A 17,341-nucleotide genomic window follows, 5' to 3' on the forward strand; every position below is an offset into this window, starting at 1 on the left:
GGTACGTAGCCTACCAGCAGTAAACAGAATATCTTTTATTTTTTTAACGAAAGAATAATGGGAGTCTTGTCATACCATCGTCTGAGATTATAGAAATATGCCGCTTAAGTGAAAGAGCGATTATACAGATGTTGACAGTTCAATGGCATATTACCACCCACTCTTACGTCGTGTGAAAACATTGTGCTCTAGAAGTAGAACACTTGTACAATCTTTCTACACTTATAAGAACAAATTTTAGAAAATGGATCGCAGATTCCTCCCGAGAATCATATTTTAAACTTGTTAAACTGACGATAAAAGTACATAAAGATCTACTGACGTAGATCAGTGGACTAAGGACTGTCGGTCCTTAGTCGCGCTCGGTCGCGGTTTCGATTCCTGCTGATTTCCTGGTTGGGTTTTTTCTTATATCCCCAACCATAAGGTTAATGTCAGGTAATCTATGGCGGATACTTGGCCTCGTCTCGTCGAATATCTCGCTATCATCAATACCATCGATGCTAAATAGTCTAGTAGTTGACACAGCGTCATTAAATAATCAAATAAAAGAAAGTATTACATAAAGAGCAGATGTTCGCACACAGCTGAAGGTTACCAGTACAACACGACTTTACATAAAAATGTTGTAAGACAATATTTGACGGAGTCAATAATAATAATAATAATAATAATAATAATAATAATAATAATAATAATAATAATAATAATAAATCCATAGGCAAGATGCTTTGTACACTAGGCCTGAGTTCTATTATATGACTAATTGACTAATTCATGCATGTGACGTTTATTTCATTCTACAGCTGTGATAATAAGCTATTGCACGGTAGTCTACTTATATTTCTAACTAAACATTAGGTACGTGTTTCTATTTTACAGGTGTAAGTCTATATTATGTGATATGGAAGCGAATAAGTAATACTTGTTCATTTCTCGTCCACATCAAAGCAAACGTGTTTACAATGTAGGGCTAATGTATCGTCTTACACAGGCAGTGTTTTGTTAATAATAGTTAATACTAATAATTTTCTTTTCATCTGAACTATTACTACAATATGCATTTGTATTTCTGTTCGCTCTATATGTTGTCAAATAACTATATAAGATCTTCAGTTACAGTATCAAATTGTTACAGTTTTCTTTCATTTCATGTCAAACTAACAGTAACTAAGCTTGATTATGTCTTTAAAGTGGTCGCTTTAAATTTTAATAAGATTTTTTTTCATTTATCCTTTCAGATTGATTTATAAGAGACACCAAACTTCTTTCTTATGCTTTCAAAACATATACTTTTCTTTAAAGCTTTTTAACTTTAATTATTTAATTTGTGTGCAAATATATGTTGAGTATTATTAATTCAACCAAATAATATAAAACTTACTCAAAGTGGTAATGCTAAATAATTAACAATATAGAACTTATAATTCACGAAAATATTTATAATAAGCAAAATGAAATTATGAGATCACTAATAAAATTATATAATCAACCAACAAATTTAATCACTATTATACTTGCTTCTTACTTATTCTTAACATTAATCGTAGTAGTAAAAATTACGAATATTTCAAAAGGACCTCTACGCCAAATAAATTAATGAATAAACCTATACGAATTAGACATCCGCTATTTAAAATTGCTAATAATGCCCTAATTGATTTACCAACACCATCTAATATCAGAACATGATGAAACTTTGGTTCATTATTAGGATTATGTTTAGTAATAAATTTTATTAAGATTGTGAATTTGTGTATTATAATTATAGCGAGAGAATCTATTTTTCGTTATAATTATTATAGAAATTTTTTTTTATTTATTGTTCTTATTTTGATAATTATACTTTATTGTACTTTTGGGAGATTAAGAATGTTTTCATTTTATTTATTTTTTGAGGGTAGCCTTATTCCAACCCTTTTTTTGATTTTGGGTTGGGGTTATCAGCCTGAACGACTTCAGGCTGGTATTTATTTATTATTTTATACTTTATTGGCATCATTACCTTTGTTGGTTGGTATATTTTATATTTATAATTTTTTAGGTTTATTATATATTCCTTTATTAATAAATGATTTTTATATTAATAATCTATTTTATTTATGTATAATTATAGCATTTTTGGTTAAGATACCTATATTTTTAGTTCATTTATGGTTACCTAGGGCTCATGTAGAAGCACCTGTTTCGGGTTCAATAATTTTGGCTGGTGTACTATTAAAGTTGGGAGGATACGGTTTATTGCGTGTATTTGTAATTTTAGTTAATTTTTCTGTATTTAATTATATTTGAATTTCTATTAGATTGGTTGGTGGTGTAATTGTTAGATTAATTTGTATGCGTCAAACAGATTTAAAGTCATTAATTGCTTATTCTTCTGTAGCTCACATAGGAATAGCTATTGGGGGTTTAATGACTTTAAATTATTGGGGATTTTGTGGATCATACATTTTAATAATTGCTCATGGTTTATGTTCTTCTGGTTTATTTTGCTTAGCTAATATTTCTTATGAGCGTTTAAGTAGACGAAGATTATTAATTAATAAGGGTTTAATAGGATTTATACCAAGAATAACTATGTGGTGATTTTTATTAAGATCTTGTAATATAGCTGCCCCACCTTCATTAAATTTACTTGGTGAAATTAGACTATTAAATAGCTTGGTAGGTTGATCATGATTAACTATATACACTTTAATATTTTTATCTTTTTTTAGTGCTGCTTATACTTCATATCTTTATTCATATAGTCAGCATGGAATATATTATTCTGGTATTTATTCTTGTTCTTTAGGTTATTCTCGTGAATATTTACTTTTATTTTTGCATTGATTTCCATTAAATATATTGATTTTGAATAGTGATGTTGTTGCATTTTGAGTATAAACTACTTAAGTAGTTTAATATAATAAAATATTGATTTGTGGTGTCAGTGATATAATTTATTTATCTTAGGTTATGATATATATATATATATATATCAATTTGTTTTATTAGATTTGTATTTTTATTTATTTTTAGAATTATTTTGATTTTTATGGGGTTTTACTTTGTTATTAATAATATAATTTATTTTATTGAATGGGATATTATCAGCTTTAATTCTGGATCTATTGTTATGACTTTTTTATTTGATTGAATATCTTTATTATTTATAGGTTTTGTTTTTTTATTTCTTCTTTAGTTATTTTATATAGAGATGATTATATGGATGGTGATATGAATATTAATCGATTTATTTTATTAGTTCTAATATTTGTAATATCTATAATATTTTTAATTATTAGACCTAATATAATTAGAATCTTGTTGGGATGGGATGGTTTAGGTTTAGTTTCCTACTGTTTAGTTATTTATTACCAAAATGTTAGGTCTTATAATGCAGGAATAATTACTGCATTATCTAATCGGATTGGGGAAGTTTGTTTATTAATAGCTATTTCGTGAATATTAAATTTTGGAAGATGAAATTATATTTATTATTTGGAATTATTAAAGGGTAGTTTTGAAATGGAGATTATTTCCTTTCTTGTAGTTGTGGCAGCTATAACTAGGAGAGCTCAAATTCCGTTTTCTTCTTGACTTCCTGCTGCTATAGCTGCTCCTACTCCGGTATCTGCTTTAGTTCACTCTTCAACATTGGTTACTGCGGGTGTTTTTTTATTAATTCGTTTTAGAGCTACTTTTAGTGATTGATTAAACATTTTTATTTTACTTATTTCTGGTTTAACAATATTTATAGCTGGTTTAGGGGCAAATTTTGAATATGATTTGAAGAAAATTATTGCTTTATCTACCTTAAGACAGTTGGGTTTAATAATAAGTATTTTGTCTATAGGATTTTCTGTTTTAGCTTTTTTTCATTTATTGACACATGCATTATTTAAGGCATTATTATTTATATGTGCTGGTATAGTAATTCATGTTATAAAGGATTCTCAAGATATTCGTTTTATAGGTAATTTGTCCTTTCAATTACCTATAACTTCAGTTTGTCTGTGTATTTCTAATCTTGCTTTATGTGGTATACCATTTTTGGCTGGATTTTATTCAAGGGATTTAATTTTGGAAATAGTATCTTTAAGATATATAAATATTTTTGTTTTTTTTTTTTATTTTATTTTTCTACAGGTTTAACTGTTTGTTATTCTTTTCGTTTATTTTATTATACTTTGTGTGGTGATTTTAATATATTAAGTATATATAATATAGGTGAATATAGATTTAATATAATTAAGGGAATATTAGGTTTACTAGTTATAGCTGTTATAGGTGGTAGTTTTCTTAGTTGAATTATTTTTCCTACTCCTTTATTAATTTGTTTACCTTTTTATTTGAAAACTTTAGTGTTGTTAGTCAGTTTTTTAGGTGGTTGATTTGGATATGAAATTTCTAAAATTAATATTGGTAATAAGTTATTATCTATTAAATTTTATTTATATTCAAGATTTATAGGTTCTATATGATTTATACCATATATTTCTACTTATGGTATATCTAATATGCCTTTATTTTTAGGGTATAAATCATATAAAGTATTTGATTCTGGTTGGAGAGAATATTTTGGAGGTCAAGGTATATATATATTGTTTATATATATAAGCAAAATTAATCAGTGATGACAGTATAATAATTTAAAATTCTTTCTTATATTTTTTGTAATATAGATTGTTGTTATAATGTTTATATTAATTATTTAAACTTGAATAGCTTATATTATAGAGCGTGACATTGAAGATGTTAATGAGATTTATTTAATCTTTAAGTATTTATAAAAGTTTCCTTTATTTCTACAGTGAAAGTGTAGTGTTTTGGATATATTTAAACTATATAAATTAGAAATGTAAACGGAGTTTAACCGCTAAAGTAATGAGTTAGCAGCTTTTACTTGTTCTACACATTTCCTTAACTGGAATATTTAATTCAATTTTATTATTAACAGTAATATACCTCTTTTTGGTTTCAGTTAAAAATAAGGATAATATTTATCTAAATATCAGGTCGAAACTGATTGCAATTAATTGCTTCTTATTTAAGATAGATTGAATAATCAATACTTTTTGAATGCAACCCAAATGTTATATTTAACTACTATCCTATGATGCTCATTCTAATGATCCTTGATTTCACTCATGATATAAGCCGACTAGTAGAATTAGTAAAAATGTTGTTCTAATAATTGTTCATATTATGATTCTTGACGTGTATATAATAATTGTTATTGGTAATAATAAGGCAATTTCTACGTCAAAGATTAGAAAGATTACTGCAATAAAAAAAAATCGTAGTGAAAAAGGTAGTCGTGCTCTTGACTTAGGATCAAATCCACATTCAAAGGGTGAGCTTTTTTCTCGGTCTTCGATCTGTTTTTTTGATAACACTGTCGCTATTATTATAATAATTGTTGACAGTGTTATAATAATTATAATAGAATATCTTGTTAATAGAATGATTTATCTTGTTTATACAAACTTTTTGATTGGAAGTCAAATATACTAATTATATTAGATAAATTATATTATTATCTTCCTCATCAATAAATAGAAGTATATAAGTATAATCATACAACATCTACGAAGTGTCAATATCAAGCTGCTGCCTCAAAACCAAAATGGTGGTTTGATGAAAAATGTAATGTTAAGTGTCGTAATAAGCAGGTTATTAAAAATGTTGTTCCAATAATAACATGTAGTCCGTGGAATCCTGTTGCAATAAAGAAGGTAGAACCATATACTGAGTCTGCAATGGTGAAAGGTGCTTCTATGTATTCATAAGCTTGTAGAACGGTAAAATAAATACCTAATACAACTGTAAAAAATAGACCTTGCAGTGCTTGATTATAATTATTTTCTAGGAGACCATGATGTGCTCATGTTACAGTAACCCCTGATGCTAATAAAATAGCTGTATTTAGTAGTGGAATTTGTAGTGGATTAAAAGGGTAAATACCTATAGGTGGTCATAAGGATCCAATATCAATAGTTGGAGATAAGCTTCTATGGAAGAATGCTAAAAAAAATGAAATAAAGAAGAATACTTCTGAAATAATAAAAAGGATTATACCTCATCATAAACCTTTTGTTACTATCTTAGTATGTAATCCCTGGTAAGTACCTTCTCGTACAATATCTCGTCATCATTGAATTATTGTTAATAATATAATAGTTATACCAATTATTAATAGTTCTTGGTTATATTGGTGAAATCATTTAATTATGCCTGTTATTGTTACTATTGCTCCAATTGCTCCAGTTAATGGTCATGGACTTTGATCAACTAAGTGAAATGGGTGATTTGCGTGTCTTGTCATTAATTTACTTCTCTAGAATATAAGGTACTAAGTACTGCAAATACATATGATTGGATAATAGCTACTGCGGATTCTAGAATTAATAATGCAATTTGAGTTATAATTAATAATCTTAATATTATATAACTTAGAAATGGACCCGTATTTCCTAATAAGGTTAATAGTAAATGTCCAGCAATTATATTTGCAGCTAATCGTACTGCTAATGTTCCAGGTCGAATTATATTTCTAATTGTTTCAATACATACTATAAATGGTATTAAAATTAGAGGAGTACCTTGTGGTACAAGGTGTGCAAATATATGTTGAGTACCGGTATTATTAATTCAACCAAATAATATAAAACTTACTCAAAGTGGTAATGCTAGAGATAAGGTTAATATTATATGACTTGTTCTAGTGAAAATATACGGGAATAAACCTAGAAAATTATTAAATATAATTATTGAAAATAGAGAAATAAAAATAAATGAAGCTCCTTTATAAGGATTTCTTGTTCCAAGTAATGTTTTGAATTCTTTATGTAAATTTATTAATAATTTATTTCATAAAATATAATGTCGTGATGGAATTAATCAGTAACTTATTGGAATAATAAATAATCCTAATATAGTACTAATTCAATTTAATGATAAATTTATTATACTTGTTGATGGGTCAAATACTGAAAATAAATTACTTATCATTTTCAATTTATAATTTTTATATTAATTATTTTTTTTTCTGTTAATGATTTAATTGGAATATATGAGAAGTAATTTATAGAGTTGAATAATATAAATATAATAGAAAAAAATAAAAATAGTATTAATCATCTTAGTGGTATTATTTGTGGGATAGAAAATTATTCATATGAATAATTTTATCTTGACAAGATAATGTTATTATTTAACTAAATTTTCTCATCAGAAGTAATTGCTAAATTACTATAATTTGGTTTAAGAGACCATTACTTGCTTTCAGTCATCTGATGACTCATTTATTTTTAGAATTCAGTTAATAAAACCATTTGTTGAGATACTTTCAATTACGATTGGTATAAATCTATGGTTTGCCCCACAGATCTCGGAGCATTGACCATATAACACTCCAGGTCGATTAATTAAAAATCTAATTTGGTTTAGGCGACCTGGAGTTGCATCAGCTTTTACACCGAGGCTTGGAATTGTTCATGAGTGTAAAACGTCTGCTGCTGTTACAATAATTCGAATAAATGTATTTATAGGTAATACTGCTCGGTTATCAACATCTAGTAGTCGGAATATATCATGATTTATTTCATCTTGAGGAATTATATAAGAATCGAATTCTACTTTTGCGAAGTCTGAATATTCATATCTTCAATATCATTGATGTCCAATAGTTTTTAATGTTACTGTAGGTGTATTGATTTCATCCATTAAATATAGTAGTCGTAAAGATGGTACTGCAATAAAAATTAGAATTACTGCTGGAGCAATTGTTCATGCTAATTCAATTATTTGACCTTCCAATAAAAATCGATTAATATATTTATTGAAAATTATTGCAATTATTATATATGATACAACTTTTAAAATTATAATAATAATCATTAAGGCGTGATCATGAAAGTAAATTAATTGTTCTATAATAGGTGATGCTCTGTCTTGTAAATTTATATTGGCTCATGTTGTCATTATTTCTAATAAAAGTTTAAAAATACTTTATATATGGAGCTTAAATCCATTGCACTTATCTGCCATATTAGAATAATATTAATATATTAACAAGTAATTGTTGGTAATTCTGAATAACTATGTTCTGCAGGGGGTAAATTCTGTAATCATTCAATTGAGTTTCTTGTTTGTGTTGGAAATAGAATTTGTCGATTAGTACTTATACGTTCCCATATAATGAAAATAAATATTAGAACTCCTACAAATGAAATTATAGATCCAATAGATGATACTACATTTCATGCTGTGTAGGCATCAGGATAATCAGAGTATCGTCGAGGTATACCAGCTAATCCAAGGAAGTGTTGTGGAAAGAATGTTATATTTACTTCTACAAATATGATTGCAAATTGTGCTTTTAATCATTTTGGATTTATAGTTAAACCTGTAAATAGAGGGTATCATTGGATAAATCCTGCTATGATAGCAAATACTGCTACTATTGATAATACATAATGGAAGTGGGCTACTACATAATAAGTATCATGTAAAACAATATCGATTGATGAATTTTGATTTTTATGGGGTTTTACTTTGTTATTAATAATATAATTTATTTTATTGAATGGGATATTATCAGCTTTAATTCTGGATCTGTTGTTATGACTTTTTTATTTGATTGAATATCTTTATTATTTATAGGTTTATATATTAAACATTCAGGATTGTATAGTACAGCCGTCTGCTAGCTAGTGCTTCTCCCAAAGCATGGCGGTGGACGCAAGCTTCAATTTGTCCCTACTCTAAACTTCTGCGCAGCCTCGGCTGTAGGGGCTCGGTTTTTGTTCAAGTTAAAAGTTATTGTATTCGTGTTAAAATGAGGTGTTAACAGTTAAATAATGGGGAAAAAATTTGTTTGCAAGCTGTGCGACAGGGAGTATGATTATTATAATAACCTTAGGAAGCATGTAAATAGGTCTCATCCTGGGCTGCCATATGCTGCAGATTTTGCAGACCGTCCATAATTTTATAGTGTAAGAAGAAAGTCTGGGCCAAAAAGGTGATGTCCACAATTTTGAATTAAGTTGGACAGATATCTGGAAAATTATTGCAATTTGTAAGACAGTGTTCAAATGATACTCAAGTGGATCCAAGATAATACATCTTACGAACTGAATGAGAACCTTCTCTTTGACTAATGATAATATTTAATTTTTTTTTCTACCGCATAACAAAGAGAAATTTTCTAAAGATATGATTTCACACAAAATCTCGGTAAATTTTTTCCACAGCTGTGGAGCAGTACTCAGTACTGTTGAAAATTGTAGAATTTTATCTCTTTACCTGGATATAATGCCAGCGTTCAAAGAACATTTTCTTTGATGGATGCTCAATGGACAGAAGAAAGGAACAGATTATCACATAAGTTACTAAATGCATTTCTACAGATGGAGTAAAATATGATAAATGTAAATTGCAGTTAATTTCACAAAGTCATCCACAAACTAACAAAGTTTCTTTCTTTGTCCACAGTTCTGAGAAGAATGAGTGGTTCTTTGCTAGCGATAGACAGACCTGAATGGTGTGGTGTTAAAATAATTGGTACGGTAATAATGTAAATAAGAAGATAAGATAAAATGTATTATTGAAGTGGCCATACCATCCATATTAATAAATAAGTGATATTGATATATGGTGGAATGGAATTTAACTGAGGGGGATACGGATGGCCCAGCACTGCGACCTATTGAGATCTATTGCGCTAACCCTCGATATAGAATAAGTTGCATGCCACAGATCCCCTATGTGGACCGCCCTAACCACATGACTCCCTTAACGACTGGTCCCTTCAGCCGACAATCCATATACCATTCCTGCTTCAGCAAATTCCCCCAAGGCCCCCCTGTCAGTCCGAGGCGAAACTCCTCCCCCCAGTAGGTCTGCCTTAGTTCATTATTTTCATTTAAAACTCCACCTGGCATTCCATTCAATGAAATTTAGAGTGCAAGTTCCCTTTGAGTTTGAATTTTCCAAGGTAGTAATTTATCCTAATATATAATTAAATACCAATCCTAGAGAGATCATATTTCAGTAATGGCATAATTATATCCCTTAATTGTTGCAATTTTTTTTTATATAAAATCATTCATTAGCTGCTTCTTTCCAGAATTCATCAGAATGTTGAAGGGTCAATTTTCCACAAGGGGATCCTAATTTTACACAAGTAGAAATTAATTTGTGAAATTTATATCTTGTTCCTCTCCAATGAAGTCTTGCTATGCCACTGTATTGTATCGTGTAAGTACTGGAAACATTACTTTTCAGCGTGTTATTATTGCCTTGTGTGAAATGCTACTGATTTTATCGTCTATCGGAGGTAGATGACATTTTGTTTTGAAGTATTTGAAAATATGTTTAAGAATCTACATTTTTACACTCGATGTTTGGCCTCATAAAATGGTACCGGTATATTATGTTCACTTATAATATTCCAGGAAATCAGAATATATTTTGTCACCAGAATAGTGGCTTTTATTTTTGTTTGCAATTAGTATGTTTAGGTCCTGATGATCAGGAATTTAGATTAGTACAATAATCATACTTTCACACAGCTTGCGAATTAATTATTGCCAATTAACGTTTAACGCATTTACTGAATGTTTATTAATACAATAACACAGCATTTCAACACGAAAGCTTCTCGGCTGTTGCTGCCATCTAGCGTCAAGAGCTTCTATTAATGCGAAAACTGTAACACCACTGCCACCTTGCGAGTGAAATTCTAACTACTTACTGAAGCGGAAGCTTTCGATGGTTGATACCGTTACGCCGTGCAAAGCGGGGTAGCACGTACATACGACGACCATGGCAGAGAATACTACGCAAGATATGGAATTTCAAGACTTAACTGAATCTGGAGACATCACATCGGAACTCACCCTACTAAAATCTACAAATCCGAAAGTGTATACATCCGCTGAAGGTCTGCGATATATCATCAAGCCAATTATTAAACACGCATCAGATGACAAACCGAAGAAGAAAGAAATCGCCAAGAGGAATCTATCAGAAGATCCTAGCTTTCAAAATCCAAAACGAACCATCGCTGCTAAACAACAGCAACACTTCACCATCACGACGTCAAATAAATTTGCGGCATTAGACACCACCACTACGTCAACAGCAACAGCCACAGTAACAACAGCACAACTTCACCAAAGCACCAACGCCTCAGAAGCCGGCCCATCAACGGTAAATACCCAGAACAACTACAACCAGGTCAGTAAGAAAGTACCACCTATAACTATTATTACCAAATTGCAACCATTGGACCTCAATAACCTGCTAGGAGTCAACAAACAAAACTTAGAATTGCAATTCACACAGCAAGGAATAAAAATATTTCCTAAATCCATTGAGTGTCACAACAATTTAATTGAAATTTTCAAAGCAAATGCAATTCAATACTATACGTATGGTCAACGAGATAAATCCATCCGCAAGGTCATGCTAAGGGGATTACCACCTACAACAACTGCAGACGAGTTAAAAGAAGAACTGATTGCTTTGAACTATACAGTAATAGCAGTTCGCCAATTAACAAAAACTGTTCTTAACGAAAATAACCTAAAATCAATAGAACTTCTGCCGCTATGGGCTATTACTTATAAATATATTGAAAATACCCCGAACATTAAACACCTTACAGGTATACAGCATTACAGAGTTCACATAGAAGATTATATAGGAAAATCAGGACCAGTTCAGTGCTACAGATGCCAAAACTTTGGACATCAGGCACAATATTGCACACTAAGCCCTCGTTGTATGAAATGTGCTGGCGATCATTTTTCATACACTTGCACCAAGCCTCCAACCTCACCAGCCACATGTGTAAACTGTAATCAACATCACCCAGCTAACTTCACAGGTTGCCCCGTTAGAATCGACTACCAAGAAAAAACTTCCTACGTCTCTCAACAAGCTACGCAATCATCTATCAAATCGGTTGACTTTCCGGATACACTTAAAACAAAATCCACAATCTCTTGGGCCAAAAGAAGAACTGCAGCTTCACAAGAGAACACATCTGACATGTCAGCTGGAGGACTTCTCAAAGACATCATATATTTCTTCAAAAACTTCCAGACACGAAATATTTTACAAAAAATAAAACAAATCATAAACATATTAAAATCTTCTAAATCCAACATTGATAAATTCACGGCTGTATTTGAAATTATTATCGCTTTCTTTTCTTCCTCGGAAGAAATAAATCAAACACATTTCAACACTCTTCCAACACCATCTACAAGCTACGAATAGAACACAAGAGTCCAGATCACATCCTCTTCGCATTGTAACTTGGAACGCTAACGGCATTCAAAGGGATAAATATCTCTTACAACACTTCCTTCAACAATATGATGTAGACATATTTCTTATAACAGAAACACACCTTCAACAAAACGATCGGCTTTCAATACCGAAATATTCCATCTACAGACAAGATGGACCAAATGGCCGACAGGGCGGTGCTGCTATAGCAATTAAATCATATATTATGCACAACGAAATTCCCTGTCAACAACCGCAACATCTTCAAATAGTGGCAGTTCAAATCCCAGTACACAAAGAACAACTATTAATAGGTTCAGTTTATGCTCCCCCCAGTCGCCCTTTAACAAATAAAGACTTGGATACAATAACTACAATTTCTCCTAATTTCTTATTAGGTGGAGATTTTAATAGCAAACATACAAACTGGAACTGTCGGATTACTAACTTAAGGGGAAAAATTTTAATGGAACACTCTGATAAATTTAATTACAACGTCTTCGGTCCACAGTCGCCAACACACTTTCCCTCTGTCCAAAATCATCAGCCAGATGTGTTAGATATATTTCTACTGAAAACAGCTACAAACTTACTGTACATAGAAACCTTAAATGACTTAAGTTCAGATCATAATCCTGTTATTGGAATTCTCGACATCAAACCAACTGAGCTACATCATAACCATCTATATCTCCGACACACAAACTGGCAACGCTTTCGCAATTCTCTAAAAGAAAATGTACCAGGCAATATAACCATTACTTCAACTCAAGACATCGACACCTCGTGTCACATTATCACCAATACAATAAAACAAGCGTACATCGCTTCACAAATTAGACAGAAGCAAATTAAAACTCCAGAAGACTTTCCAGAATTACAAGATCTCTTACGCAGAAAGAGAAAAGCAAAAAGATTGAAGAATAAATTTCATAGACAAGTCGATATACAACAATATAATTTTTTTAAAAATTATATTCACAAACGCCTTCAAGATATTAAAATCAAACATTTTGAAGAAGCCGTATCACAGGCTAAACAAGAAAATAAAATATGGTCTATCTCAAAGCAATTAGCTCCAAAAAACTCAATACGAAACACTCCGATCATCACTTCCACTGGACCAGTCTACAATCCTGAAGAAAAAGCAGAGGCAATAGCAAAAGTATATGAAGCTCAATTTACACCGAATCCAGAAGTCAGAGAATTAAGACAGCACTATGAGAGCATACAACGAGAAATGCAGCACATTCTTCAGATCAGATCAGTACAAGAAGTTCCATTCGTTACTCCTATGGAAATTTACAAAATTCTAAAACAATCCCCATGCAATAGAGCTCCTGGACCTGATGGAATTCCTTACGCTGCACTAAAAAATGCACCTCGAAATGTCATTACATTTATAACTAAACTATTTAATTCTATCAAAAAATTCGAATATTTCCCCAAATGTTGGACCAAAGCATATATAATCTCGTTTGCCAAACCAGGGAAAGACTCTAGATATCCTCACAATCGCCGACCTATCAGTTTGTTAAATACAATGAGCAAATTATTCGAGAAAATAATACTATGTCGCATCAAGCAATTAATTTTAAACGTTATTCCTGACACCCAATTCGGATTTATCCCAGAATGAAACACCACTCTACAGTTATTGCGAGTTACAGAGGAAATAACGAAGGCATTTCAACACAGATATTACACTACAATGCTGCTATTGGACGTAGAAAAAGCTTATGATACAGTATGGCATCCTGGTCTCATCTATAAACTCTATCAAGCAGGAATTGATCCCAGTTTAGTTCGTCTTATAGCCTCCTTCCTAACAAACAGAAGCTTTCAAGTAAAATATCAAAACTCATTATCTTCCATTAAAGAAAGCAAAGCAGGTGTTCCCCAAGGATCAATATTATCACCATTTTTATATAATCTCTACATCGCAGATATTCCAACCTCAGCAAATATTAAAATATATCAATATGCAGATGATACAGCCTTCACATCAACTTCGCAAACTCCAGACTTTTCTATAAACAAATTACAACACTACCTCCCAACACTAGAACTCTGGCTTCAGAAAAGGAAAATCAAACTCAACGTCGCAAAAAGTCAAGCAACAATCTTCACGAAATGTTATTCTAGACCACACACAAATATCACTTTGCTTCAGACACCAATCCCGTGGACATCAACAGTTAAATACCTAGGAGTTACATTGGATTGTCGACTTACATGGCTACCACATATCAACACAAAAATAAAGAAAGGTTATAGAAGGCTTTATTTATTATACCCGCTCATAAAATCATCTGCTCTCAATTACAAAGTCAAAGTAAACATATACAGAACTCTCATTCTATCTGCTATAGTCTACGCAGCTCCAGCATGGGCATTCATACCCAAAACTACAATGAAAAAACTCCAAGTCTTTCAAAATAAAATACTACGTATTATTCATGGCAGTGGCTGGGATACACGAACAGTTCAACTACATGACGACCTGGAACTAAACACCGTTTCTACAACCATCAGAAATATGACAACGAAACTATATCACAAGACTTCACAAAACACCAACCCGCTAATACACAACCTTGGCACATATTCAACTGCAACAGATAAACACCGAAGACCCAAAAGCATTCTCACCACCATCTTTTAATAACAACCAAGATGTAACTACAAGTCAGGATACCTCAACCCCTTAGAGGTCTGGATCCTTCAAGTTCAAGAGTCAGCTCACCATGTTACACAACATATAAGAGGAAGGGTCGACAGACCGATACTCTATCAACACCACAACAGAAGAAGAAGAAGTTTCGATGGTTAGAAAGAACCAATACAAAGTTATCTCCATCAAAACTCGAATTTACGTCTACTAAGAATGGCTAAACAGAGAGCTCGTAAGCGCTGGCAAAAAACTAGATCACAAATTGACAAAAACGTATATAACATTATGAAAAATAGAGTGCACAAAATGGCACTAGAAATCAAAGTTTCGAAATTTGAAAAAGATGTTGCTGATGCAGGACAGTCAAATAAAATTTGGACAATCACCAAACGGTTAACCAAACATGATTCCTACTCTAAAAATCAACATTTACATGGCAAAGATGGCCCAGTTTATAAGTCTTGTGAAAAAGCTGAACTTATAGCCGATTGTTTTGAGAACCAATTTAAACCTGCTAATGAATGTGACAGCTTAGTTGAACATTATCGCCATGTCGAGGAAACTGTCAGCACATTCCTACTGTGTCCCGTATCCCAGTACATTTGTTTAACGAGCCCGTCAGAAGTCAAAACCATTATTAAACGCCTTAAACCTAAAAAGGCACCAGGTCCTGATAAAATTAACAACATGGAACTTAAAAACTTACCTAGAAAGGCACTTATGTATATTACCAAGCCTTTCAATCAGTGTATAGCTCATCAATATTTTCCAGATGCTTGGAAACTTGCATATATTACTGCCATTCCCAAACAAAAGAAAAATCCAAAGGTTCCAGCAAATCGCAGACCAATAAGTTTGATTAATGCCCTTGGCAAAGTATTTGAACGAATTCTTATGACCAGACTTCTACAAAGTGCACCAAACCTTATTCCACCCTATCAGGCTGCATATCAACAAGGTCTCTCCACAACATACCAACTGCTGCGTCTTGTTGAACAAACAACTATCGGTTTCAACAACAGAGCTACTACCGTAGCAATATTTCTCGATGTCAAAAGTGCATTTGACTCTGTGTGGCATACTGGTATAATTTATAAATTAATCCAATCAGAGGTTCCTGATGCACTGATTCATATTATTGCTGATTTTCTTCGGAACAGACGTTTCTGTGTTAAGGAAGACGGCTGTTTATCAAGACAAAAGAAAATTCAAGGAGGAGTTCCGCAAGGCTCAGTACTGGGCCCTTACTTATATTGTGCATATACTTCAGATCTTCCGGAAACTGACGTCACCAGGTTAGCCTTATATGCAGATGATACACTAGCATACATTACACATCGTAATGCCGATCTAGCCATTGGTCGACTTCAACGGCATGTCCACCTTATAGAAGAATGGTTCCAAAATTGGCGCTTAACTGTAAATACAATGAAGAGTCAAGTCATAGCTTTCAGTAGAACTCGAAGTGCACCGCAAACTAAACTCACACTGTATGGTACTGCCCTTGAATTTCAGGATTCTGTTAAGTATCTTGGAATCCATTTGGATAGTCGTCTGTTATGGCATACCAACATTGCAAATACACGAGCAAAAACAATAGCAAGATTGGTACAACTGTATCCCCTTTTAAAAACACGTGCATTGTCAACATCTAAAAAAGTGACAATTTATAAATTGCTGATTAGATCAGTGCTTTTGTATGGTTCTACAGTATGGGGATACGCACCTAAGACAACATTAGATCCCATTCGAGTTGTACAAAATAAAGTATTACGTGTAATTCATAACAGCGGGTGGTACACAAGAAACGAAGAGATTCATCAAGATCTAAAAGTAGAAAGTATCCCAGTTATCATTAGGAGATTCGCTGAAACATTTTATAAACAGGCACATTCCCACCTAAATGTGTATGTATCAAAACTAGGAACTTATAACCCTCAGTACTACACAAGACATCGTACACCTTTGTTCCTCTTCTCATAGTTATCTGTCAAATTTGTTTTCACGCTGTTCATCCTGGTTATGACGGGAGTGCAGCATCATAAATGAACTACCTCTCAGCAATAAGTAAAAGTAATTAGGAACAGTCGGGAGATCACCCAAGATTTCGATACTGTATCCAAAAGTTGACGAATTTAACAAAAAAAAAAAAAAAATCGATGGTTAGGTCACAGTCTTTTTTTTATGTTTAATATTGGTCGACCAGCAAACTTGCTATACAGACCACTGTTAAATTATGGAATATCACATGCAGAATATCATGCTGAGGTTGGCTCTAAAGGCTCCTCTAATTAATTTAAATTAATTAATTGAACATTTTTGTGAATTATGTGAACAAAAATATGATGATTTTCTGTGCTAAATTATGAAGAGACGTCAGTA

The 17,341-nt window shown here is 31.8% G+C and overlaps 1 protein-coding gene and 1 pseudogene across 1 annotated transcript; both read left to right on the plus strand.

Moving 5' to 3' along the window:
* Nucleotides 1-431: 431 nt before the first annotated feature.
* LOC138707287 (NADH-ubiquinone oxidoreductase chain 4-like) lies at nt 432-2,880 on the plus strand. Its single transcript, XM_069836606.1, is given in 2 exon segments — nt 432-438; nt 1,715-2,880. Coding segments are annotated over 2 exon segments (1,173 nt in total).
* Nucleotides 2,881-3,207: 327 nt separating this feature from the next.
* On the plus strand, nt 3,208-5,061 carry LOC138707288 (NADH-ubiquinone oxidoreductase chain 5-like; annotated as a pseudogene).
* The last annotated feature ends 12,280 nt before the right edge of the window (nt 5,062-17,341 follow it).

This window comes from Periplaneta americana, chromosome 10, assembly GCF_040183065.1.
Source record: "Periplaneta americana isolate PAMFEO1 chromosome 10, P.americana_PAMFEO1_priV1, whole genome shotgun sequence".
Lineage (NCBI taxonomy): Eukaryota > Metazoa > Arthropoda > Insecta > Blattodea > Blattidae > Periplaneta > Periplaneta americana.